This window comes from Ranitomeya variabilis, chromosome 4, assembly GCF_051348905.1.
Source record: "Ranitomeya variabilis isolate aRanVar5 chromosome 4, aRanVar5.hap1, whole genome shotgun sequence".
Lineage (NCBI taxonomy): Eukaryota > Metazoa > Chordata > Amphibia > Anura > Dendrobatidae > Ranitomeya > Ranitomeya variabilis.
In genome coordinates, this window is record NC_135235.1 from 242,271,771 (window position 1) to 242,299,689 (window position 27,919).

At 45.7% G+C, this 27,919-nt stretch overlaps 1 protein-coding gene across 2 annotated transcripts; it reads right to left on the reverse strand.

Moving 5' to 3' along the window:
- Window positions 1–5,350: 5,350 nt before the first annotated feature.
- Window positions 5,351–15,650, reverse strand: LACTBL1 (lactamase beta like 1). Of its 2 annotated transcripts, XM_077260502.1 has the most exons (8): window positions 14,680–14,807; window positions 14,226–14,302; window positions 12,490–12,631; window positions 11,437–11,546; window positions 11,197–11,354; window positions 8,926–9,173; window positions 6,859–6,964; window positions 5,351–6,530 (listed from the first exon to the last, which is right to left on the reverse strand). In XM_077260502.1, the coding sequence occupies exons 2-8, from the start codon at window positions 14,244–14,246 to the stop codon at window positions 5,552–5,554; spliced, it is 1,764 nt and encodes a 587-aa protein (XP_077116617.1). In that variant the 5' UTR covers window positions 14,247–14,302; window positions 14,680–14,807; the 3' UTR covers window positions 5,351–5,551. The 2 variants fall into 2 exon arrangements, with proteins under 2 accessions (XP_077116617.1, XP_077116616.1); XM_077260501.1 differs by having other exon boundaries at window positions 14,226–15,650.
- Between the last annotated feature and the right edge of the window lie 12,269 nt (window positions 15,651–27,919).

Consider the following 27,919-nt stretch of genomic DNA (forward strand, 5'->3'; position numbering starts at 1 on the left):
CTGTGTCAGACGGGGTGAGCCAGGTTTTAGTGATGACGAGGAAGAAAAGTTTGTGACTAATGAAAAGATCTACAGATATATAGTATATACAGTACCACATAGTGACCAGATAGCTGGTTATATATGATATACATATAACCACAGTAACCAGATAACTGGTTATATACAGAATATAGTATACACTATACCACATAGTGACCAGATAACTGGTTATATACAGTATATAGTATACACTGTACCACATAGTGACCAGATAACTGGTTATATACAGTATATAGTATACACAGTACCACATAGTGACTAGATAACTGGTTATATAGAGTACTAGATGGTGGCCCGATTCTAACGCATCGAGTATTCTAGAATATGCTATTGCTCAGCCACGTAGTATATTGCCCAGTCACGTAGTATATTGCCCAGCGACATAGTATATTGCCCAGCCACATAGTATATTGCCCAGTTACGTAGTATATTGCCCAGCCACATAGTATATTGCCCAGCCACATAGTATATTGCGGAGCCACGTAGTATATTGCCCAGCTATTTAGTATATTGCCCAGCCACGTAGTATATTGCCCAGCCACGTAGTATATTGCCCAGCCACATAGTATATTGCCCAGCCAAATAGTATATTGCCCAGCCACATAGTATATTGCCCAGCCACGTAGTATATTGCCCAGCCACGTAGTATATTGCCCAGCCACGTAGTATATTGCCCAGCCACGTAGTATATTGCCCAGCCACATAGTAAACAGCATATCCCTGTTAAAAAAAAAGAATTAAAAAAGAAAATAGTTACATACTCACCCTCCGTTGGCGCCCAGATCGAAGCGGCCGGTCACCGATGCTTCTCGCGCGCTCCGGTCTGAAGAGTGCATTGCGGTCTCGCGAGATGATGACGTAGCGGTCTCGCAAGACCGCTACGTCATCATCTCGCAAGATCGCAGCATGGACCGGTTACCGGAGCGCCGCGATCGGGAAAGGCCTGTTGTCGATCCGGGGGCCAACGGAGGGTGAGAATGTAACTATTTTTAATTTTTTTAAATTATTTTTAACATTAGATCGCTCTACTATTCATGCTGCACAGGCAGCATGAATAGTAAAAAGTTGGTCACACAGGGTTAATAACAGCGTTAACCGAGTGCGTTACACCGCGGTCAACGCTGCCATTAACCCTGTGTGAGCGCTGACTGGAGGGGAGTACGGAGCGGGCACTGACTGCGGGGAGGAAGGAGTGGCCATTTTTCCGCCGGACTGTGCCCGTCACTGATTGGTCATGGCTGTTTTGCCATGACCAATCAGCGACTTGGATTACATGACAGACAGAGGCCGCGACCAATGAATATCCGTGACAGACAGACAGAAAGACAGACGGAAGTGACCCTTAGACAATTATACAGTAGATATAGTATACACAATAACACGTAGTGATCAGATAACTGGTTATATATAGTACACACTACCACATAGTGACCAGATAACTGGTTATATACAGTGTATAGTATACACAGCACCACGTAGTGACCAGATAACTGGTTATGTACAGTATATAATATACACAGTACCACATAGTGAGCAGATAACTGGCTTTATACAGTATAAAGTATACACAGTACCACACAGCTATCAAATAATTGTTATATGCAATATCTAGTATACACAGCACCGCATAGTGACCAGATAACTGGTTATATACAGTAGTATATATACCACCACATAGTGAGCAGATAACTGGTTATATACAGTATACAAAGTACCACATAGTGAGCAGATAACTGGTTATATACAGTATATAGTATACACAGTAACATGTAGTTATCAGAGAACTGGTTATATATAGTACACACTGTACCACATAGTGACCAGATAACTGGTTATATATAGTATATACTATGCACAGTACCACATAGTGATCAGATAAATGGTTATATACAGTATATAGTATACACAGTACCATATAGGGAGCAGATAACTGGTTATATATAGTATATACAGTACCACATAGTGACCAGATAACCGGTTATATATAGTATATAGTATACACAGTACCACATAGTGATCAGATAACTGGTTATATACAGTATATAGTATACACAGTACCACATAGTGAGCAGATAACTGGTTATATATAGTATATACAGTGCCACATAGTGACCACATAACCGGTTATATAAAGTATATAGTATACACAGCACCACATAATGACCAGATAACTGGTTATATACAGTATATAGTATACACAGTAACAGATAGTTATAAGATAACTGGTTATATATAGTACATACTGTACCACATAGTGACCAGATAACTGGTTATATATAGTATATAGTATGCACAGTACCACATAGTGATCAGATAAATGGTTATATAGAGTATATAGTATACACAGTACCACATAGTGACCAGATAACTGGTTATATACAGTATATAGTACACATTGCACCACATAGTGAGCAGATAACTGGTTATCTATAGTATATAGTATATACAGTACCACATAGTGACCAGATAACTGGTTATATATAGTATATACAGTGCCACATAGTGACCAGATAACCGGTTATATAAAGTATATAGCATACACAGCACCACATAATGACCAGATAACTGGTTATATACAGTATATAGTATACACAGTAGCATATAGTTATCAGATAACTGGTTATATATAGTTCATACTGTACCACATAGTGACCAGATAACTGGTTATATATAGTATATAGTATGCACAGTACCACATAATGATCAGATAAATGGTTATATAGAGTATATAGTATACACAGTACCACATAGTGACCAGATAACTGGTTATATACAGTATATAGTACACATTGCACCACATAGTGAGCAGATAACTGGTTATCTATAGTATATAGTATATACAGTACCACATAGAGACCAGATAACTGGTTATATACAGTATATAGTATACACAGTAACATGTAGTTATCAGATAACTGGTTATATATAGTAAACACTGTACCACATAGTGACCAGATAACTGGTTATATATAGTATATAGTATGCACAGTACCACATAGTGATCAGATAAATGGTTATATACAGTATATAGTATACACAGTACCATATAGTGAGCAGATAACTGGTTATGTATAGTATATACAGTACCACATAGTGACCAGATAACTGGTTATATATAGTATATAGTATACACAGTATCACATAGTGATCAGATAAATGGTTATATACAGTATATAGTATACACAGTACCACATAGTGAGCAGATAACTGGTTGTATATAGTATATACAGTGCCACATATTGACCAGATAACCGGTTATATAAAGTATATAGTATACACAGCACCACATAATGACCAGATAACTGGTTATATACAGTATATAGTATACACAGTAACATATAGTTATCAGATAACTGGTTATATATAGTACATACTGTATCACATAGTGACCAGATAACTGGTTATATATAGTATATAGTATGCACAGTACCACATAGTGATCAGATAAATGGTTATATAGAGTATATAGTATACACAGTACCACATAGTGACCATATAACTGGTTATATACAGTATATAGTACACATTGCACCACATAGTGAGCAGATAACTGGTTATCTATAGTATATAATATATACAGTACCACATAGTGACCAGATAACTGGTTATATATAGTATATACAGTGCCACATAGTGACCAGATAACCGGTTATATAAAGTATATAGTATACACAGCACCACATAATGACCAGATAACTGGTTATATACAGTATATAGTATACACAGTAACATATAGTTATCAGATAACTGGTTATATACAGTACATACTGTACCACATAGTGACTAGATAACTGGTTATATATAGTATATAGTATGCACAGTACCACATAGTGATCAGATAAATGGTTATATAGAGTATATAGTATACACAGTACCACATAGTGACCAGATAACTGGTTATATACAGTATATCGTACACATTGCACCACATAGTGAGCAGATAACTGGTTATCTATAGTATATAGTATATACAGTGCCACATAGTGACCAGATAACTGGTTATATATAGTATATACAGTACCACATAGTGACCAGATAACTGGTTATATATAGTATATAGTATACACAATACCACTTAGTGATCAGATAAATGGTTATATACAGTATATAATATACACAGTACCACATAGTGAGCAGATAACTAGTTATATATAGTATATACAGTACCACATAGTGACCAGATAACCGGTTATATACAGTATATAGTATACACAGTACCACATAGTGATCAGATAACTGGTTATATACAGTATATAGTATACACAGTACCACATAGTGACCAGATAACTGGTTATATACAGTATATAGTATACACAGTACCACATAGTGACCAGATAACTGGTTATATACAGTATATAGTATACACAGTACCACATAGTGATCAGATAACTGGTTATATACAGTATATAGTATACACAGTACCAGATAGTGACTAGATAACTGGTTATATACAGTATATAGTATACACAGTACCACATAGTGACCAGATAACTGATTATATACAGTATATAGTATACACAGTACCACATAGTGACCAGATAACTGGTTATATACAGTACCACATAGTGATCAGATAACTGATTATATACTGTATATATTATATACAGCACTACATAATGACCACATAACTGGTAATATACAGTATATACAGTACCACATAGTGTAATATCTCTTGTCCTGAAGGATAATCCGGGATATTATATTAGTACGGATACTTTTTGATAAAGGAGACATTATGGTACCACAAGGACAGGTGATTACTTTCCCATTATTAAAGTGGTTCTGTAGTGAATACAAGTCATTGTGTGTCCATGATCAGTGCTGGTCTGACTGCCTGGATCTGCAGGGATGGGCAGAACAAGCCACTTTTATCCTTGTTGGAGTAACGCGGCCCTGTTCCACGTTGACCACCTCTTCATCCATTCCCTATACTTCAGGTGTTCCACGTGCCCCTTCATGTTATAATAGGGGCAGAAGTTCCCTGACGGGTATAAATGAATTCCCTGCTGTGACGACATTGCGGGTTCCAGGGGACAGACACCCACGGGTCAGCAAGTTGTCACCTATCCTGAATGATATGAATCTTACGGGTCCCGATGTGTCTTGTAATTTCAGCTCCCTGCATTTTAGTAATGAGGTCCCTCTCCTATCACCCTTTTACCTACAGAAATAAACGTGGGACCTGGCACTAGATGTCTTCACTTAGTGAATGTGCCATACACGACCCCTATATAACACATGATAAATATGGCTTCTGTCTGGGTCATCCGCAGCACCACATGTGATGAAGCAGTCCAGACATTGGGGTAACTAACATCTTTATTATAGGAGATAGTGTTACATATTGTGCAAGGAACACCTCTTGCCCCCCTCCATTAACCCTTCATTGCAGTCCCAGTGCTGCCATCGTCCACATGTTAGGGGGCCCCCTCGCTCTGTCGCCCCCTGCCACACCTGGCAGTACAGGTGGCTTTGAGTTCCTCAGTTTGTGCACATGACGGCATGTTGGCTAGTTGTAGAAGACAGGCTTTTGGTGGATGCGCAGGACATTGTAAGTATTCAGACCTGGAGCATCGAATCCAGGAGACAAACCCTGAGCATCATATGGGTAAAAGTTAAAGAGTTGTCTGTCCTGGGTTTCCAGTGATACAGAAGCAGTGCCCAGAAGGAGAGTACATGGGAACTCTTTGTCAAAGACCACCTGCAGGACCCTATCCTCCAAGTAGTGGAGCCGTATGGTCCGATAGACCTCTGGAATCAGCTCTTCAATGTGAGGTCCAAATTGCTGCATGACTAGTACTCCATCAGGTCCAATCTTGATCTCATAAAATGTTAGATTTGCGTAGGTGTAAAATCCAACGTAAGGCGTGGGGTTGGGGGCTGGACGGAGTCTCTTTTCTGCCTCTCTGAACGCTTTCTCCATAGCTGGAATTAAATAGTCATAGGTCTTAGTGATGACGTTCTCATCCTGAGGCCGCGTCCCGGACATGAGGACAATGAAGCTCATGTGGAGCTTAGGAATCATGGAGAAGGTGGCAGAGTATCCATCCAAGTCTCCGTCTTTGCGGATGATGTCGTAACCAAACTGCTCGTTCACTTCCCAGGGGGTCCCCGTTCTATTGGCAAAGTAATCAGTGGAACATTTGAAAAGCGGAGTCAGCATTGTCTTCAATGTATCTGACTCCAGAATTCGCCGGTGGTATGTTCCCAGAAGCACCATTGCAAACTTTGCCAGATCCGCTGCTGTGGAATACATCTGACCCGACGGGCGATACCAGCCCAAATCATAGAGCGGTGCCACTTGACCACTGCCATAGAAACCAACAGCCATTTGAGAAAGAATTGGAGGAGTAAAGTCAAAGCCGGTGTCCTCCATGCCAAGACGATCTAAGATGTTGTCTGCTACCCAGCGTTGGTACTCTCCTTCTGACGTGTGTTCAGCCAAAATGTGGGCAAGCAAGGAAAATGCCAGGTTACTGTAGTGGCACCTGAAATAGAAACACCAAGCATTATGGACATTATATGTCATGGCAGGAGTCCTGGCTCCAGCTCTGGTACTGCTGGCATTATGCTACTCATGGACGCCTCGCTCCCTGGTTTTGCTCTTCACAGTTGGCATAAGAAGCTGACTACTACATTGTATGTCTGTCTCACATGATGTCATCAGTCTTGGGAGATACCACTAGACACTGCCAGGAAGGGGAATTATGTGATGGGTAACAATGTAGTGGACAGCATTAAAGTCTAGTGGGTCCAAGAGGCCAAGGAGCGATTGGGCCCGCGATACCCCTGACAAATATGATAGATCTCACCTACCTGGTACCAGGATCAGCCACCAACACGTCATCACGGAGAAGCTCAATGGCCTCCTGGGTGGTTCCTCTCCACAGCAAATTTGTGGATCGCAGCCTTCGCGGAAGACCTGAAAATACAGAACTGATATGATTCATAGGGGTCCAACATCCAAGAACCCCTACAATCCTGGTAATCTATCGGATCATTAACTGATGACAGATCCTACAAGATGAAGTGCAACTTTAAGACTCACACACTCCTGGCGTGGACTAGGGCTGAATGGGACCCGGGGCGTAGATGGTGTGCCGCTGGCTAGTCATACAGCAGCCGTGTCGTAGGTGTTTATGTGTTGTTCACACAGCGGTTATTGGCGCTCTAGGATGGCATCAGTCAGTGATGTCCTATGTGGGCGCAGCATGTAATGGAGAAGCTGATATCAGAGGCACAACTACCACCATATCCACTGCTATCGGGCGTTTGTCGGCACCCAGACCCTCAGAGAGGGGCTGATTATATAAAGGCAATAGGGATGAAAGAGTTAAATGGTCACATGATGATGACATGGGGGGGGGGGGGGACTTAAAGGGTTTTAATCCGGTCTCTTTTGTGGTTGACGGATGATGTAGATTAAATGAACAAGTGTGGGATCTGGAGAGGGGAGTTGGGTGGAGATGATTGGGGTGAGGTTTAGGGTCAGGGACCAGGACTTCGGTTTGGAGGAAGACGGCAACAAGAGCCGGATCGACAACCCTGCACAGGACTGGAGCAATAAAAAGAGCGATGGGAGTCAAGTGACAATGTCCTGATGGTCTTTCTACTTCCTGTCCTGACCTGAGGTGAGATCACATTGTGAAAATACTACAGTAAGGACAGGTGCGGTGGGTGTTGTGGGGGCTCTGTGCCTGGGGATATTGTGTGGGGGGACTCTGTGCCTGGGTATGTTGTGCAGGGGGCTCTGTGCCTGGGGATGTTGTGCAGGGGGCTCTGTGTCCAGGCATGTTGTGTGGGGGGGCTCTGTGCCTGGGGATGTTGTGCAGGGGGCTCTGTGCCTGGGGATGTTGTGCAGGGGGCTCTGTGCCTGGGGATGTTGTGCGGGGGGGGGGGGGGCTCCGTGTCCGGGCATGTTGTGTGGAGGGGCTCCGTGCCTGGGGATGTTGTGTGGGGGGCTCTGTGCCTGGGGATGTTGTGGGGGGCTCTGTGCCTGGGGATGTTGTGTGGGGGGCTTTGTGTCCAGGCATGTTGTGTGGGGGGGCTCTGTGCCTGGGGATGTTGTGCGTGGGGCTCTGTGCCTGGGGATGTTGTGGGGGGCTCTGTGCCTGGGGATGTTGTGTGGGGGGCTTTGTGTCCAGGCATGTTGTGTGGGGGGGCTCTGTGCCTGGGGATGTTGTGCGTGGGGCTCTGTGCCTGGGGATGTTGTGGGGGGCTCTGTGCCTGGGGATGTTGTGTGGGGGGCTCTGTGTCCAGGCATGTTGTGTGGGGGGGCTCTGTGCTTGGGGATGTTGTGTGGGGGCCTCTGTGCCTGGGGATGTTGTGGGGGGCTCTGTGCCTGGGGAAGTTGTGCAGGGGGGGCTCTGTGTCCGGGCATGTTGTGTGGAGGGGCTCTGTGCCTGGGGTTGTTGTGGGGGTCTCTGTGCCTGGGGATGTTGTGCAGGGGGCTCTGTGTCCAGGCATGTTGTGTGGGGGCTCTGTGCCTCGGGATGTTGTGTGTGGGGGCTCTGTGCCTCGGGATGTTGTGTGGGGGGACTCTGTGCCTGGGGATGTTGTGCAGGGGGCTCTGTGCCTGGGGATGTTGTGCAGGGGGCTCTGTGCCTGGGGATGTTGTGCGGGGGGGCTCTGCATCTGGGGTTACTATAGGGGCTCTCAGCCTAGGGATGCTGTCACCGGCTTTGTGCAGCGATATCTTGAAAGGAGCGGCAGCAGAATAGCAGAAGTCTCAATATATCCGGCAGCCCACCCTGACTGCTCTCGAGCCCCTGCTCAGAGATTGCACCTCGAATTTTCAGGTTGGCAGTATAAGGGGTGCATGTCCGCTCCAGTGGGCCCGATCTCTGCCAGTCGCCCCATTACCCCTGCATCTGCCTGCTGTACCTGAGAGCTGGCTTGCCATCCTGCGCAGTGTCACAGCCGTGGCCTTCACAGGTTGTGCGCCCTTCTCCATAAATGCTAGTCCGTCTGCCATGTATTTGTGCTCCTGGTGGCGCCCTCTGCCCAGGGGGTTCTTGATGGTGAAGTTGGTGACGTATCGCTCCAGGGGGTCATCCAGCGAGTTCAGTTCTCCTTCCTCCCATAACTTGTACAACATGAGGACTGGGAAAAGCTTGGAAATGCTGGCGATGCTGAAGGCACAAAAGAGGGGAATGTCAGAGTTGCGGGTGAGGGCTGTCTGCGGAGCACTTCATAATGCAACATATGGGCAAAACATGGCTGGGGAGATGTGAGGGGGCGCTGTATATGGGGACATGATGGGGGGGAAGGTGTGAGAATGGGGATGTATGATGGATATGGGGACAAGATGGGAAGGTATGAGAATGGGAATGTGTATGGGGGAACATGATGGGGGGAAGGTATGAGATGGGAATGTGTATGGGGGAACATGATGGGGGGGAAGGTATGAGATGGGGATGTGTATGGGGACACAATGGGGGAATGTATGAGAATGGGGATGTATGATGGATATGGGGACACGATGGGGGGAAGGTATGAGAATGGGGATGCATGATGGATATGGGGACACGATGGGGGCAAGGTATGAGAATGGGGATGTATGATGGATATGGGGCCATGATGGGGGAAAGTATGAGAATGGGGATGTATGATGGATATGGGGACACGATGGGGGGAAGGTATGAGAATGGGGATGTATGATGGATATGGGGGCATGATGGGGGAAGGTATGAGATGGGAATGTGTATGGGGGAACATGATGGGGGGAAGGTATGAGAATGGGGATGTATGATGGAAATGGGGACACGATGGGGGAAAGTATGAGAATGGGGATGTATGATGGATATGGGGGCATGATGGGGGAAGGTATGAGAATGGGGATGTATGATGGATATGGGGACACGATGGGGGAAGGTATGAGAATGGGGATGTGTGATGGATATGGGGACACGATGGGGGGAAGGTATGAGAATGGGGATGTATGATGGATATGGAGGCATGATGGGGAAGGTATGAGATGGGAATGTGTATGGGGGAACATGATGGGGGGAAGGTATAAGAATGGGAATGTATGATGGAAATGGGGACACGATGGGGGAAGGTATGAGAATGGGAATGTATGATGGAATTGGGGACACGATGGGGGAAAGTATGAGAATGGGGATGTATGATGGATATAGGGGCATGATGGTGGAAGGTATGAGAATGGGGATGTATGATGGATATGGGGACACGATGGGGGAAGGTATGAGAATGGGGATGTATGATGGATATGGGGGCATGATGGGGGGAAGGTATGAGATGGGAATATGTATGGGGGAACATGATGGGGGAAGGTATGAGATGGGGATGTGTATGGGGGAACATGATGGGGGAAGGTATGAGAATGGGGATGTATAATGGATACGGGGACACGATGGGGGAAGGTATGAGAATAGGGATGTATGATGGATATGGGGACACGATGGGGGAAGGTATGAGAATGGGGATGCATGATGGATATGGGGACACGATGGGGGAAGGTATGAGAATGGGGATGTATGATGGATATGGGGACACGATGGGGGGAAGGTATGAGAATTGGGATGTATGATGGATATGGAGCCATGATGGGGGGAAGGTATGAGATGGGAATGTGTATGGGGGAACATGATGGGGGAAGGTATGAGATGGGGATGTGTATGGGGGAACATGATAGGGGAAGGTATGAGATAGGGATGTGTATGGGGGAACATGATGGGGGAAGATATGAGGTGGGGATGTGTATGGGGGAACATGATGGGGGAGGATATATGGTGGGGATGTGTATAGGGGAACATGATAGGGGTAGGTATGAGATGGGGATGTGTATGGGGAACATGATGGGGGAGAGTATGAGATGGGGATGTGTATGGGGACATGATGAGGGAGGGTATGAGATGGGGATGTGTATGGGGACATGATGGGGAGGGTATGAGATAAGGATGTGTATGGGGGAACATGATGGGGGTAGGTATGAGATGGGGATGTGTATGGGGACATGATGGGGGTAGATATGAGATGAGGATGTGTATGGTGGACATGATATGGGGATTTGTATTGGGGAATATGAGATGGGGATTGTATGGGGGATATGATGGGGAATGTCACACATTACTTGTGAGATTGCAGAGTGCTCTCCTGACCTCTGTGTGGGTCTTTTGTGCAGCCTCTCACCGGTAAATGGTGTATTCGTTGGGAGCAGTTGAGAAGGGATCCGATGCGTTTTTCTTTCCGAAGTTCCCGGTCCACAGTACGGTGTCATTATAAGTGACTATGGCAGACATGGCAGGCAGCCCGGGAGTGCGGATCTTACTCCTGAGAAATTTGTCCACCTGTAGAGATATAATGAGATGGGGAAGAAGTGGCAGCACAATCATTTTGTTGTTGTCCTGGTGTATCAAGGACAGGACTGACCTTCTCCAGAGCCTCCTTCAGGACCGGCACAGGGTGGTCTAAAGATACCGGCTCTGGGAATCGGGGGCACATCTTTACCAAGTCTCTCATGACCTTCTCCTCCACTGGAGCTGGAACATAGAGAGAATCAGAAACCATGACTATTATATGTGTATGGCGGAGGAATGGGGTACACGAGTATGTTTGGTGTACAGGAGGAGAACATGTGGAGTATGCAGGGGCAGGTGAGGGACGTAGGGGCATGAGCGTGAGGGCAGATGGAGTACGCAGGTGCAAGAGCATGAGGGCAGGTGAGGAAAGCAGGGGCATGAGGGCAGGTGGAGTACGCAAGGGCACGACCATGAGGGCAGGTGAGGGACGTAGGGGCATGAATGTGAGAGCAGGTGAGGGACGTAGGGTCATGAGCGTGAGGGCAGGTGAGGGATGTAGGGGCACAAGCGTGAGGGCAGGTTGAGTACGCAAGGGCACGAGCATGAGGGCAAGTGAGGGATGCAGAGGTGTGAGCGTGAGGGCAGACGGAGGATGCAGGGTCACGAGCGTGAGGGCAGATGAGGGACGTAAGGTCACGAGCATGAGGGCAGGTGAGGGACTGGGATGTAGGGGCGCGAGGGCAGGTGAGGGATGGAGGGGCACGAGCACGAGGGCAGGCGAGGGACGGAGGAGCACAAGCGTGAGGGCAGGTGAGGGATGCAGGGGCACGAGGGTGAGGGCAGGTGGAGGACGCAGGGGCACGAGCGTGAGGGCAGGTGAGGGACGTACGGGCATGAGCGTGAGGGACTGGGACATAGGGGCACGAGTGCGAGGGCAGGCGAGGAATGGAGGAGCACGGACGTGAGGGACAGAGGGGCACGAGCGCAGGCGAGGGACGGAGGGGAACGAGCACGAGGGCAGCCGAGGAACGCAGGATCGCGAGTGCAGATGAGGGACGCAGGGGCAAGTGCGCGAGGGCAGGTGGAGGATGCAGGGGCACAAGCGCGAGGGCAGGTGGAGTAGGTAACGGTACGAGCGCGAGGGCAGGCGGAGGACGCAGGGGCACGGGCGTGAGGGCCGTACCCATATCCTGTTTGGGCAGTTTAAATTGCCAGATGAAGCAGCCGGTCATTGTGATGGAGATAAGGAAGGAGAGGATGAGCCCCAGGTGCGTCCATTTCCACTGCATAGGAGTCATCCGGCTAAGGCCTCTCCTTCTCGATGGCTGCAGGTAAAAGAAGCGGTTACCACAGACCTCCTCACTGGTTACAACCTGCCGCCATGGCTGCGCCTCACAGAGGAAGCGTTTATTACAGCTTTATACCACATTTCACGCATTTCCTTCTATCCCGTCTAATGGTGGCCCCAGATCATGGAGGAAACCACTCGGCAGCACAGACGACCATTCGGAAGCACAGATGCCGCTCATCTTTACTGACGGATGACACGGAAAGTAATGACACCTGTTTCCACAGATTGACAAGAAAGAGGGTGAGAGCGAAAAATGGAGTCCGCTGCCTTACATGTCATGCAGCTGAAGGTCACCTGTTTCATTGGTCGTAAAGTGATTGCTGCCCGGATCCTCTTGTACCCTGTATGCCCATACTTTTCTGGTCTCCCCTCTATAAGGCTGCTGTCACACTAGCAGTATTTGGTCAGTATTTTACATCAGTATTTGTAAGCCAAAACCAGGAGTGGGTGATAAATGCAGAAGTGGTGCATATGTTTCTATTATACTTTTCCTCTATTTGTTCCACTCCTGGTTTTGGCTTACAAATACTGATGTAAAATACTGACCAAATACTAGTAAGTGTGACGGCAGCCTAATGGTGGCTCCTCACAGCCATGTGCTCCTGAGACGCTCAGTTATAACGCCTGGTCCCCCTCTGTAGTAATGGCTCCTCACAGCTATGTGCTTCTGAGACGGTCGGGTATAACGCCTGGTCCCCCTCTATATTGGTGGCTCCTCACAGCCATGTTCTCCTGAGACGGTCGGGTATAACACCTGATCCCCCTCTATAATGGTGGCTCCTCACAGCCATGTGCTTTTGAGACGGTAAGGTATAACGCCTGATCACCCTCTATAATGGAGGCTCCTCACAGCCATGTGCTCCTGAGACGATCAGGTATAACGCCTGATCCCCCTCTATAATGGTGGCTACTCACAGCCATGTTTTCCTGAGAAGGTCAAGTATAACGCCCGTTCCCCCCCATCTGTAGTGATTGCTTCTCACAGACACTCCTGGAGCCTGGTTCACCCCTCCACATGTAATGATGACTCCTCACAGCCATGTGCTCCTAGAGATGGTCAGATATAAGGCCCGGTCCCCTCTCTGTGGCGATGGCTCCTCGCAGCCATGTCCTCCTAGAGTTGCAGTACTGGAGATTTTCTGTGTAATCTGTAATCCTCAGACCTCATTCACTGGGCAGATTTAGGAGGTTGTAGATTAACTCAAACATCACCAGTATAGTAGCCACTCCACACTCCTGGTCCTCCATGCACACAGAGAGTGGTGTGTCTCCGGCAGGACGTACAAGGTTTAACTTGTTTTGCCCCAGTTATTCCGGTGATATAGAGATGTGTGTAACATTCAGGGCGCTGGGTAGCTTTTGCCACTTGTCAGCATTTGACACTTGAGTGGGGCCCCAGAGAGCCCACTTATTGCTGGGACATAATCTCTTGATTAACACGGTATAAATTCCACATGCTAATGACAAGAGATGAACCTGCCCAACCTCAGACGCGAAGACCTGAGCCCCAGAAGGATCTAGATTTTTGAGATGACATTTACCCCTTCGGATCCTTGTCTTTTCCTCACCTGGATTGGCAGTCCATCCATCCCCGCTAGTGACCAGTGTTTCGCATTAGATAGGCTCCTCCAATCTGACCTGCGGCCTGAAGGAGAATGAAGAGAAACACAGTATGGAGCGATGGTGGTCATCACATTGACTCATCAGTTGTACAATCTCCCCCCTCAGCAGATATGTCCTCTTCACCATGTAGGACATTGCTGGTCACCACTAGACAGAGTGTACACCAGGAACAGAAGCTGCAGATGTTTTCAGTTCAATGACAATGGTGCCACAGAATTTCACATCATCCACCAGACCGGATAATGGGCAAAGAGTTCTGGAAGCCAATAGACCCTGTGATTAGTGCACACTTACCTCCTGCTGCCACAGAATTTCATATCATCCACCAGGAGCCACCAGACCGGATAATGGGCAATGAGTTCTGGGAGCCCATAGACCCTGTGATTAGTGCACACTTACCTTCCGTGGATCCAATGTCAATCTGAGCCTCAGCCTATGGCTTTGGATTCCTCCATGGAGATCCAGACCTTTTGATTTTCTAGACTTCTGGTTCTAGGTTGTGGACCTCCTGAGGATCTGGAGCCTATGGACTTGTTGCCTGCATTGCAGTCACTTCTTTGCTCAGTGCTAGTGTTAATCAGAGTGAGGATGCTCGGCTTAATATCCAACCCCTGACGACAGATTAGTGCCCCCCCCCCATGCTTGGATTTGTGCAGCAGTGACATCGTCAGGACACTGCTGTAATACCGAGAACACCGGGAGCCCCACTCAGGACGGTGATCCCCCACTTATTTAGGGGCCATGCCACATTCATGAACGTCACTGACTTATGCTGATATTCACAAAAAGCATATGAAGGGTTTATTAATGTCTTTAGTGAGTAGTGAGGTCTGTGCCGGGAAGGGTTAATCCTGTCCGTTTATCCCTGGTCACAGCTGACACATGTGGTGACCAAGGACCATCTGCCACAATCTGGAAACTGAATGATTGCAAGTCCAAAGACCCTGGAGGAGGGGGTGACCTGAATGCTCCATGTTACAGGAGGAAGCCATCACCCCATCAATCCAAAGCTGTGTGATAGAGCACCCACATACCAAACTGTGCCCCGTGTCCATCCTGACGGGTGCATGGTGTGCATCACTAGATGTTCTGCAGTAAATCCGTCACACGACGGTGTTCTCTCCCTACTGGGAAAGTTCTGACAACGACAATTGTACCAGGAATGGTTGTGCGGTACTCGGACATTGCACAGAATGGCATCTCCAGAAATGTGAACCCCAATATCCTCCTTACAATATGAGACCAGGGTGTTCTCAAGGCTGGAGGTGCCAGATGGTGCAGAGTGCAGTGAGGGCAAATGTCCTCCATCTTAAATCGGTATATAAGTTAGCAGAATGCAGCTCCAGAGGCCTGCAAAAGTCTGTGCACCCCTGGTCAAAATTACTGTTATTGTGAGCAGTTACGCAAGTTGAAGATGAAATGATCTAAAAGGCCTAAATTTACACATTATTATTATTATTATTTATTATTATAGCGCCATTTATTCCATGGCGCTTTACATGTGAGGAGGGGTATACATAATAAAAACAAGTACAATAATCTTGAACAATGCAAGTCACAACTGGTACAGGAGGAGAGAGGACCCTGCCCGCAAGGGCTCACAATCTACAAGGGATGGGTGAGGATACAGTAGGTGAAGGTAGAGCTGGTCGTGCAGTGGTTTGGTCGATTGGTGGTTACTGCAGGTTATAGGCTTGTCGGAAGAGGTAGGTCTTCAGGTTCTTCTTGAAGGTTTCGATGATAGGTGAGAGTCTGATTTGCTGGGGTACAGAGTTCCAGAGTATGGGGGATGCGCGAGAGAAATCTTGGATGCGATTGTGGGAAGAGGAGATAAGAGGGAAGTAGAGAAGGAGATCTTGTGAGGATCGGAGGTTGCGTGCAGGAAAGTACCGGGAGACGAGGTCACAGATGTATGGAGGAGACAGGCTGTGGATGGCTTTGTATGTCATGGCTAGGGTTTTGTACTGGAGTCTCTGGGCAATGGGGAGCCAGTGAAGGAATTGACAGAGGGGAGAGGCCGGGGAATAGCAGGGCGACAGGTGGATTAGTCCAGCAGCAGAGTTTAGAATAGATTGGAGGGGTGTGAGAGTGTTAGAGGGGAGGCCACAGAGCAGGAAGTTACAGTAGTCGAGGCGGGAGATGACACGTTAACTTTGTATTTCAGTATATATATATATGTTTTCATCTTTTACATTGTAAAAATTACACAAAGGAAAATGGGCCGATACACACATTTGTGCACCCTGCATGGTTAGTACCTAGCTGCGCCCCCTTTTGTAAGTATCTCAGCTTGTAAACACTTTTGCTAGCCACACAAGAGTCTTTCAGTTCTTCGAGGGACTTTCCTCCATCCTTCCTTGGAGAATTTCTCCTGTTCTGAAAGACTCTTGGGGCATTTTGCGTCTTCTATCTTCTGCTATTTTGAGGTCTCGCCACAGATTATCAATGATGATCAGATCAGGGGACTGTGAGGGCCATTGTAAAACCTTCAGCTTGGAGCTTTGGAGGTCGTCTATTGTGGATTTTGCCTTGTGTTTAGGGTCAGTCTCCATTTGTAGAAGCCATCCTCTTCCTCTTTTCACCTTCAGCTTTTTTTTACAGATGGTTTTATGTTAGCATCAAGAATTTGTGGAAATTTAATTTAATCTATTCTTTCCTCTACCTGTGAAATGTTCCCCGTGCCATTGGCTCCAACACAACCCTGAAGCATGATTGATGCCCCGCCATGCTTAATGGTTGAGAAGATGTTATTTTCCTGAAATTCAGTCCCCTTTTTTCTCCACCTTTGATGATTGTGGCCAGAGATCTATTTTACCCTCATTGGTTCACAGGACTTGTTTCCAAAATACATAACACTTGTTTAGATATTCCTTCTCACACTTCTGATGCTGAATTTTATGGTGAGGACGCAGGAAAGATACTGATTTGCCTCCAGCAATCCCACAGCGGCTCTCGCTGAAATTTTGCTTGGTCTTCCAGATATTATCTTGACCTCCACTGTTCCTAGTAACTGCCATTTCTTAATTACATTTCAAACTGAGGAAAGGGCAACTTGAAAACGCTTTGCCATCTTCTTATAGCATTTTTCTACTTTGTATTCCCGCACCATTTTCGTTTTCAGTGTGCTTGGCAGCCGCTTAGAAGACCCCATGGCTGCTATATTTTGGCACGAGGTTAGAGGAGGCTGGACTTATATACAGCTGACAAATTTGCATCACCTGACCCTTCCTAACGATGATAGTGAACAAGCCATAACCCTAATAGGTTTGAAACCTATGTCAAAGCTATCTGAGCACACAAATCTCAAAGGGTGCCCAAACTTTTGCATCGACCCATTTTCCTTTTTGAAATTTTAAAAATGTTAAAAAAAATTACATATACATGTTTTGCCTAAAATACTAACGAAATGTGTCATCTGTAACTTTAGACCTTTTAGGTAATTTCATCTTCAACCTGTTTAACTGTTCACAATACCAGTCATTTTGACCAGGGGTGCACAGACTTTTACATGCCACTGTATTAGCGACACTCCTTTTGGATTTTGTCATAGAATTTATATTCCTCCTCATCTTAGAATTTCTCTTTTTACGAATCCATTGAAGTCCATTATGAGGTGGGTGATTTCTTGCTCCTCATTCAGATTTGTTTGCAGCCTGTAGGATTGAGCGATGTCTATCGTTTGATCGTCTGCAACTTCCCTTGAACAGCAACGCTCCCATCCAAGCTAAGATATGGCGAGCTGTGTGACTGGGGGCATAGCTTGTAATTCAGCATTTTCAGCTCTTTAAATCCAATATTTTTTATTATTACAACTCTTTTTTTATAGCACAACAGTACACAACAAGCACTCAACCATGAAGGGACCCGCCCACTCTTCTATCCCCCCAACATGTCGCCCTGTTAGAGGTAACACCCTGAGATGAATGTTTCTCAGTTCTGTCCACAGCAGATCAGAGGTCTGACAATAACCACTATGACCACAGTATTAATGGAGAGTCCAGACCTTGGTCCGGAGCAGTTATATACGTGTCTGCTGCTGCCCGATGAGAAATATAACACCCATCATGTCCTTCAGTCTATGCCTAAATCAGAACAGACCTAGTGGAAATGCTAGGCTGGAGCCGTCAATCCATGGAGCCCATATATGTTCATATTTGGAGATGGCCTTCCTTTTCAAATCTATGCGTTGTTCCAGATTTAATAGCAAATTAATTTTATTTATAAATTCTGTTACTGTGGGCGCCTGCTCTGATAACCAATGCAGGGCTATCACTTTCCTAGCCATGTATGACATGCGTGGTGTTTTCAGCTTTTTACTTGAATGAGCACTCCCTGTTCAACAGAAAAATTCTTCACTTCCTCCTCAGATCCTTTCATCAGAACAATTCTTCACATCCCCCTCAGATCCTTTCATCTGAACAATTCTTCACATCCCCCTCAGATCCTTTAATCGGAACAATTCTTCACTTCCTCCTCGGATCCTTTCATCAGAACAATTCTTCACTTCCTCCTCGGATCCTTTCATCAGAACAATTCTTCACATCCCCTCAGATACTTTAATCGGAACAATTCTTTGCTTCCTCCTCAGATCCTTTCATCAGAACAATTCTTTACTTCCTCCTCGGATCCATTCATCAGAAAAATTCTTCACATCCCCTCAGATCCTTTAATCGGAACAATTCTTTGCTTCCTCCTCAGATCCTTTCATCACAACAATTCTTCACTTTCTCCTCAGATCCTTTCATCAGAACAATTCTTCACTTCCTCCTCGGATCCTTTCATCAGAACAATTCACTTCCTCCTCAGATCAACCATAACTCCCAAGCAGCATGCCCGCTGTCTTGGGGTCATATTAGACACCGAACTTTCCTTTACTCCCTATATCCGATCACTCACTCGCTCTTGTCACCTGCATCTTAAAAACATCTCCAGAATCCGACCTTTTCTCACCGTTGAAACTGCTAAGACTCTTACTGTCGCTCTCATTCATTCCCATCTGGACTACTGCAGCTCTCTTCTGATCGGCCTCCCTCTTACCAAACTTTCTCCTCTCCAATCCATCTTGAATGCTGCAGCCGGAGTCATATTTCTGTCCAGCCGCTTCACCAATGCCTCCATCTTGTGCCAGTCATTACACTGGCTACCCATTCGCTACAGGGTCCAGTGTAAACTCATCTCTCTCACCCACAAAGCCCTCCACAGTTCTGCACCGCCTTATATCTCCTCTCTCATCTCTGTCTATCGCCCTACACATGCCCTCCGTTCTACAAACGACCTAAGACTAACATCCCCTGTAATCGGAACCTCGCATCTCCGTCTCCAAGACTTCTCTCGTGCTGCGCCAGCTCTCTGGAATGCACTTCCCAGACGATCAGACTGATACCTAGCCCCGACCTATTCAAGCGCGCTTTGAAAACCCATCTCTTCTAACAAGCCTACCACATCAACTACTCAGTAAAGTAACTTTGCCCTGTTCCCTCCTTCCGAATATTATTCTGAATCTGCCCCCTACTATTCATCTGTCTCCACACCCTCCATGCACATGATAACTGCACTTGATGCTTGACTATTGCACTTAAACACACGGGCTGATGACCAGATCATGCAGCTTTGTATGAAAATCCCTATTTATTATAATTGCCAGACCTGAAATAACAAGCACTTTTCACCTATTGTGTCCCCCCATTTCCTTGTAGATTGTAAGCTTGCGAGCAGGGACCTCACCCCTAATGTCACTGTTTAACTGTCCTACCTTGTACTGAATTAGTCTGCACATGTCCCCGTTAATTAAGTGCTGCAGAATATGTTAGCGCTATATAAATAAAAATTATTATTATTATAGATCCTTTCATCAGAACAATTCTTCACTTCCTCCTCGGATCCTTTCATCAGAACAATTCTTCACATCCCCCTCAGATCCTTTAACCCCTTAATCCCATATGACGTACTATCCCGTCGAGGTGACCTGGGACTTAATTCCCAGTGACGGGATAGTACGTCATATGCGATCGGCCGCGCTCACGGGGGAGCGCGGCCGATCGCGGCCAGGCGTCAGCTGACTATCGCAGCTAACATCCGGCACTATGTGCCAGCAGCGATCACGGACCGCTCCCGGCACATTAACCCCCGGAACACTCCGATCAAACATGATCGCAGTGTTCCGGCAGTACAGGGAAGCATCGCGCAGGGAGGTGACTCCCTGCGTGCTTCCCTGAGACCCCCGGAGCAACGCGATGTGATCGCGTTGCACCGAGGGTCTCTTACCTCCCCCTCCCTGCAGCAGGCCCGGATCCAAAATGGCCGCGGGGGGCCTTCCGGGTCCTGTAGGGAGGTGGCTTACAAGCGCCTGCTCAGAGCAGGCATCTGTAAGCCTCCGGCAGTGCCTGTGTGATCGCTGATCTGACAAAGTGCACAGCAGAGTGTCAAATCAGCGATCTGACCCTATAACATGATGCCCCCCCCACCCCCAGGGGCAATGTTATAAAGTAAAAAAAAAAAATTCACGTGTTAAAAAAAAAATAAAAAATCATAAATAAAGAAAAAAAAATATTGTTCCCATAAATACATTTCTTTATCTAAATAATAAAAACAATAAAAGTACACATATTTAGTATCGCCGCGTCCGTAACGACCCGACCTATAAAACTGTCAAACTAGTTAACCCCTTCAGTGAACACCGTAAAAAAAAAAAAAAAAGAGTCAAAAAACAACGCTTTATTATCATACCGCCAAACAAAAAGTGGAATAACACGCGATCAAAAAGACGGATATAAATAACCATGGTACCGCTGAAAACACCATCTTGTCCCGCAAAAAACGACCCACCATACAGCATCAAAGAAAAAATAAAAAAGTTATAGTCCTCACAATAAAGCGATGCAAAAATAATTATTTTTTCTATAAAATAGTTATCGTGTAAAAGCGCCAAAACATAAAAAAATGATATAAATGAGGTATCGCTGTAATCGTACTGACCCGAAGAATAAAACTGCTTTATCCATTTTACCAAACGCGGAACGGTATAAACGCCTCCCCCAAAAGAAATTCATGAATAGCTGGTTTTTGGTCATTCTGCCTCACAAAAATCTGAATAAAAAGCGATCAAAAAATGTCGCTTGCCCGAAAATGTTACCAATAAAAACGTCAACTCGTCCCGCAAAAAACAAGACCTCACATGACTCTGTGGACCAAAATATGGAAAAATTATAGGTCTCAAAATGTGGAGACACAAAAACTATTTTTTGCAATAAAAAGCGTCTTTTAGTGTGTGACGGCTGCCAGTCATAAAAATCCGCTAAAAAATCCGCTATAAAAGTAAATCAAACCCCCCTTCATCACCCCCTTAGTTAGGGAAAAATAATAAAATTACAAAAATGTATTTATTTCCACACTATAGAGCTCTGTACTATGAGCGGTCACAGTGGGATTTCTGCTGATTGGTTTCCTTTCTATGAAATTCGCGTGTGGTAGTTCCACAGTATGACCAATAGGTGGTGCTCTTGTTCTACTGCTGTCGCCTCTGTCCTCCAGCAGGTGGTGCTCACAGTCTAGCGTTCTAGATTCTCTTTGTCCTGTAGGATCGGGGCGGGCTTGTTAGCACCAAGACTGTGAATGATAATAAAGATTGAGGACTTGATAGATGCAGATCTCAGAAACCTCCATTTGAAGACATACCGATAGTGAATTTACATTTTGAGGTCTGCAACAATTGTCTGTAAAATGCTGTGTAATTACTGGCGCTATACAATGGGGATAAATAAATATGGTTCTGCAGGAGGCGGTGAAGGAGACCAAGATAATCTGAAACCTATCAGAAAGTCATCACAAATGCTTAGAGAAAAATTGTGAAACCTTCTGCGCTTCTGGTGTCAGTCACGTCCATGCATGGGGTCAATTGGTGACGAGTGAGGCCCCACTATGGAGGCCACCAGGGCCTCTCTACACCTTCTCGCCCTTCTGAATCTCGCCCTTTTTTTTGTTTGTTTACATTCAAAATGTTCCATTAATGTTTTCTAGTTTTCTCTTCTGTCCTTTATTATTCTCCTGGGTTTTGTCAACATCTCAGTATTATTCTTGTGTTTTGTCCAGTTCCGAATGAAGTGCTTGTTTTTCTCCACTACTTTTTGTTTCTCGAGGTCTCTGTACAGTCTTCAATGATTTTCTTGGGTTTGGTCTAGTTTTCAATGATTTGTCAGATTTTTGTCCAGTCCTTCGGGACAGTCACTGGCAGTTTTTCATGTGTATGTCCAGCTCTTTGGCATTCTTCAAGTTTTTGGAAGCTCTTGACCGGTCTTTGGACTTTTAGTCTAGTCTGTAGTGATTCTCCAAGTTCTTTTTGTGCAGTTCTTTATGATTCTCCAGAATTTTGGTCCAGTCTGCAGTGATTCGCAAGGTTTTTGCTTCAGTGCTTAGATGTTTTTCTAATGTTTGGTTCAGTCATTGAAGGAAAAACTGCAGGAAAGATCAGCACAAAATATATATAAATATAAATAAATTTATAATTACATTATATAATTAATATAATAATATAATTATAATAATATAATTATATAATATATATTATTATAATTAAATTTATAATTTATAAATAAATCTAAATAGGTATATATATATATATATATATATATATATATATATATAGTGAGCTTTACGCTCAGATTAAACTTACCTGTTTAATCTGCAGAAACAGCATATAGTACAAAATCAGCTGCAGCCGATCCACAGGTCAGCTAGTGACCATCAGACATCATAGGTGTCACATCATGTGGGACTCATCTGAACTATGACATGTGGTCATGTGTTTTGGCGCGCACATTTGAAATGTTAACCTATATTAGTGATACCTCTGCTGTCTTGTTATACATGTGGTTTTTCCTGAAGAAGTACCTTTACTCCGAAACGCGTCGAAATAAACATCATCTTACTACATAGGGATATATGTCTTATAGCATGGAGACTACCAACAAACTTCTAACCAATTGGTTCAGTCATTGGGGATACATGTTTTAGGTCATTCAGTGTTGATCCTCTAGATCAGTGTTCTCATTCTGGTCCTCAAGAGCCAACAGGTCATGTTTTCAGGAGTTCCATAGTATTGCACAGGTGATAGAATTCTTGACTGTCCAGGTGATGCAGTTATCACCTGAACAATACTAAGGAAATCCTGAAAACATGACCTGTTGAGGACTGGTGTTCAGAATACTGCTCTAGAGGTTTGGTTATGTCCCTCGGAATCCCAAGATTTTTGGTTTAGTACTTGTCCATACTTCAGGTTTTGGTCTAGTCCTCGATTCTCCATGTGTTTAGTACTGTACGGAAACAATCTCCAGGTTTTTAATATAGTCTTCAAGCATTCTCCGGAGTTTTTTGTCCAGGCTATACTGATTCTAAAACTTTTTGGGTTTAGTCCTCAGGGATTATGCCGGTTGCTGTTCCATCCTCAGTGACTGTCCAATGGTCTTGTTCAGCTGTTTGAGATACTACAGGCTTTACTTCAGTCCTTGATGATTCTCCTTAGACTTTTTTTTGCCAATCCTCCAGAATTCTACAGGTACTTGGCCTAAATTGCAGCCCTCTGGGATTACCTAGGTTTTGGTTCAGGACACTATTATTCACCAGTTGTTTTGATTCAGTCCCTGGGGACACTACATGTCTTCTTTAAGTCCTCAATGATTCTCTATGTGCTTGCTTCAGTCCTTAATAATTCTCCTAGGATTTCTACTAGGGTTTTGGTCCAGTCTTTGGAGAACCTTTAGGTTCTTCATGTAGCTCTCTGATTCTCTCCAGGTTATGGCTCAGTCTTTTATGATTCTTTATGAATTTGGTTCAGGTCTTGCACATTCTTAAGGGTTATGGTTTTGTCCTCAGATTTCACAAGTTTAGTCTTCAAGCAGGTTCCATGATTTGGCCCAGTCCTTGATGATTCACCATGTCTTTGGTTCACTTTTCTCCAATACTCCAAGTTTTTGGTCTAGTTCCTCAGCATTCTCCATTCTTTGGTCCAGCCTACAGTGATTCTCAAGGTTTTAGGTTTGCTTCATTCTTTGTAGATTCCTCATGCATTTGCTTTAGTTCTTAACTAGCTTCTACCTGTCCATAGATTTGTTGTCATGTCGGACGCTGTTCACACTAGGGTGTCCGACAGACAGCAGTAATTCCACATAGTCCACTACACGCTCAGTGGCGTCGGCTAGACTTTATCCAGCTTGCTATGGGTTCATCTAGCTGGTTATTTGGTTGGAGACTGGGTCACGCCCACGGCCTTTAAATAGTTGTGCTGGACTTTGGGGCTTCACCGATTATAGCTTGTGCTTTATGCCTGGTGATTCCGGTCTGGAGTGGTGGTCTTGTTGTAGGAATATCGTATCTGGTGGTGTATAATCCTTTGTCATATTCCTCCTTCCTATTTGTATTTGTTTTGCCCTGTGCACATTATAGTGTATTCCTGTGTGTCTGCGGCGTGGTGTGTTTTTCAGTTTTCCCTGTCTGTGCTTTCTGTGGGGATTGGTGTGTGGTCTCTTCACTGGGTGGCGGGAGGTGGTTTCAGCTTAGAGCTGAAACAGGAGTCAGGGTCAGGCCTGGTGGCCCAGACATGCACACCATTAGTGTAACTTCTGGGAAAGGGACAAACAGGGTTTCCCTAGCCAGAGGGATATCGCAGGGGCCCGGGTAACCAACCTTAGTCTACCCAGTATCCCCGTGACATTATAATCGGCCCAAAAAGAAAAAAAAAAAAAAAGTTGTTTTTTTATGACATGGATCCCATGACTTCCATAACCCGCCAGTTGAAGGCGCTGTTCTTACAGGTCTCTGAATTAAAGGGGGCAGTTCAGCAACAGGGTCTTGTGGTATCTAATGCGCAAGTGGAAACTGCAGGGAGAGCTGCAGAGCCAAAAATCCCTTTACCTGAGAGGTTTGCTGGGGAACGCAGTAAATTTGTTGTTTTCCGTGAAGCTTGCAAATTGTATTTTCGTATGCGCCCGCTTTCCTCAGGTAATGTGGGCTTGGTTTTTTCATTACTGAACGGAGACCCCCAAGCATGGGCGTTTTCATTACCTTCTGATTCAGCTGCAGTTAACTCAGTAGAGAGGTTTTTTTTCTGCTCTTGGACTCATTTATGATGATCCTGACAGATTGGCTCTAACATGAAAAACACCAAAAAAGGAAAAATTCAAGAAAACACACCAAAAACAGGCAGAGATGCTTACCTGTCTAAATAGGCCTCAATACAAATGCACAAGCAGGGTGCAGCAGACCCAAATAAAATAGCAAATGCACAGGTGCAATACCTAATGAAACATCCAGCCTTCAATCAGGGATTGGCCGTGTGGTACACCAATGCACTAAGATACATACTCTGTATGTGGCGTGTTCACACAAGGAATGCAAGCATCTGGCTCCAGCCTATTGACGCCCTATGGCAGGCTGCTGTGATGTCGGACGCTGTTCAGACCAGGTTGTCCGACAGACAGCGGTAATTCCGCTTTTGTCCACTATGCGCTCATTGGCGTCGGCTAGATTTTATCTAGCTGGTCCAGGGTTAATTTACCTGGTGCTCGGATTGGAAGCTGGGCCATGCCCACTGCCTTTAAATAGTTCTCCTGAACATTGGACGTCACCGATTATAGCTTCTGTCTTGTGCGTGGTTATCTCGGTCTGGAGTTGTGAGCTAAGTAGTTGGAGTATCGTTGCTGGTGGTGTATTTCCCTTTGTCTTATTTTCTCCTTCCCATATTTGTATTTGTTTTGCCCTTTGCATTTATAGTGTATTCCTGAGTGACTGCGGCGTGGTGCTTATTTTTCCGTTATCCTTGTCTGTGCTAACTGTGGGTATTGGAGTGTGGCTCTTCACTGGTGGGGGGGTGGTGGTTTCAGCCTAGGGTTGAAACAGGAGATAGGGCGAGGGTGGAGGCCCAGACATGCACACCATCAGTGTAAACTCTGGGAGAGGGTTAGTCAGGGTTTCCCTAGTCTGAGGGAAATCGCAGGGGCCCGGGTTATTAGCTTTTTCCTACCTAGGTCTCCCGTGACATTATAATCGGCCAACATTATTTCCATGGATCCCATGATTTCCATAACCCGCCAGTTGGAGGCGCTGTCCCTACAGGTCACTGAGTTGAGGGGGGCAGTGCAGCAACAGGGACTAGCAGTATCTAATGTGCAAGCCGGAGTTACAGGTAAAATTGCTGAGCCTTTCAGGCAAAGTTTCCTTTGCCTGAAATGTTTGCTGGGGAACGCAGTAAATTTGTTTATTTTCGTGAAGCTTGCAAACTGTATTTCCGTATGCGCCCGATCTCCTCCGGTAATGAGGCTCAGCGTGTGGGCCTGGTGTTGTCATTATTAAGCGGGGATCCCCAAGCATGGGTGTTTTCTTTGCCGTCTGATTCTGCTACATTTAACTCAGTGGAGAGTTTTTTTTCTGCTCTAGGACACATTTACGACGATCCGGACAGAATGGCTCTAGCAGAATCTAAGATACGCACTATTCGCCAGGGGGAGCGTGTTGCAGAGGATTACTGTTCTGAATTTCGCCGCTGGGTGGTCGACACACAGTGGAATGATCCCGCGCTGCAGTCACTTTATTCATGGAGTTTCTGATAGGGTTAAAAAAGCCCTCCTGATGTACGAGACTCCTGCTTCACTAGATTCCGCTATGAGTCTTGTTGTCCGCATTGATCGCCGTTGATCGGCGTCAGGGGGATCATGAGACGCCGCCTGTGGGAGGTTTAGGTTCACGTGAGGTTGCTGCAGGTGAGCCCACGGAACCTATGCAAATCGCAGGGGTATCACATGTTAAGCATCGAGCCCCTGTACTCAGGAAGCAGGGAGCCTGTTTTTACTGCGGTAAAACTGGTCATTTTATTAATATCTGTCCTCTGCTGTCAAAGAAAAACGCAACGGCGGAAAACTTCTAAGCTCAGAGGGGGTGGAGGAGTCCAATCTGAGCTTATGTATATCCTCCATGATGGTTTCTCAGTGCATGCTCCCTGCTAAAGTTGTTGTCGCTGGCAGAGAGCTGCCAATCACTGTTTTTGTGGATAGTGGTTCTGCCACAAATCTCATTGATGAGGAGTTTGCGCGCACTGCTGGTTTTAGGATCAAAAAACTGCCTCATCCTATCCGCGTGGTCACCATCAATTCTGCTCCTCTCCCACAGGGGGAGATTACTGAGTTTATGGCTGAGGTTAAACTCCACATTGGGGTTCTTCATTTTGAGCAAGTTACATGTAAGGTGCTCGAGTCTTCCGGCACAATTGGTTCTGGGATTTCCATGGTTGTCTACACACAACCCGGTTATTGACTGGAAAACTCAGGACATAATTCAGTGGAGTGATTTCTGTCAGGAGAATTGCTTGGCCACATGTGTTTCTGCTGTGACTTCAAGCGTTCCTGAGTCACTTCTGGATTTTGTGGATGTGTTCTCTGAGAAGGGTTGTTCAGAGTTGCCACCACATCGCTCCTATGACTGTACTATCAGGTTTAAACCAGGGGCCAAATTGCCTAAAGCAAGGATGTTTAACATCTCCGGTCCAGAGAGACAAGCGCTAAAGGATTACATTGCTGAAAGTTTGAGCAAAGGGCACATCAGGCCTTCATCCTCACCAGTGGCAGCAGGGTTCTTCTTCGTTAAGAAGATGGTG

Bases quoted from the DNA above. Each gene is read 5' to 3' on its own strand.
- LACTBL1 (XM_077260501.1), bottom strand. From the start codon at position 14,348: ATGACCACCATCGCTCCATACTGTGTTTCTCTTCATTCTCCTTCAGGC. The intron at 12,632-14,225 runs GTGAGGAAAAGA...TTTTACCTGCAG, and splicing joins TGGATGGACTGCCAATCCAG to CCATCGAGAAGGAGAGGCCT. The intron at 9,174-11,196 runs GTGAGAGGCTGC...TTGTGCCTTCAG, and splicing joins AACGAATACACCATTTACCG to CATCGCCAGCATTTCCAAGC.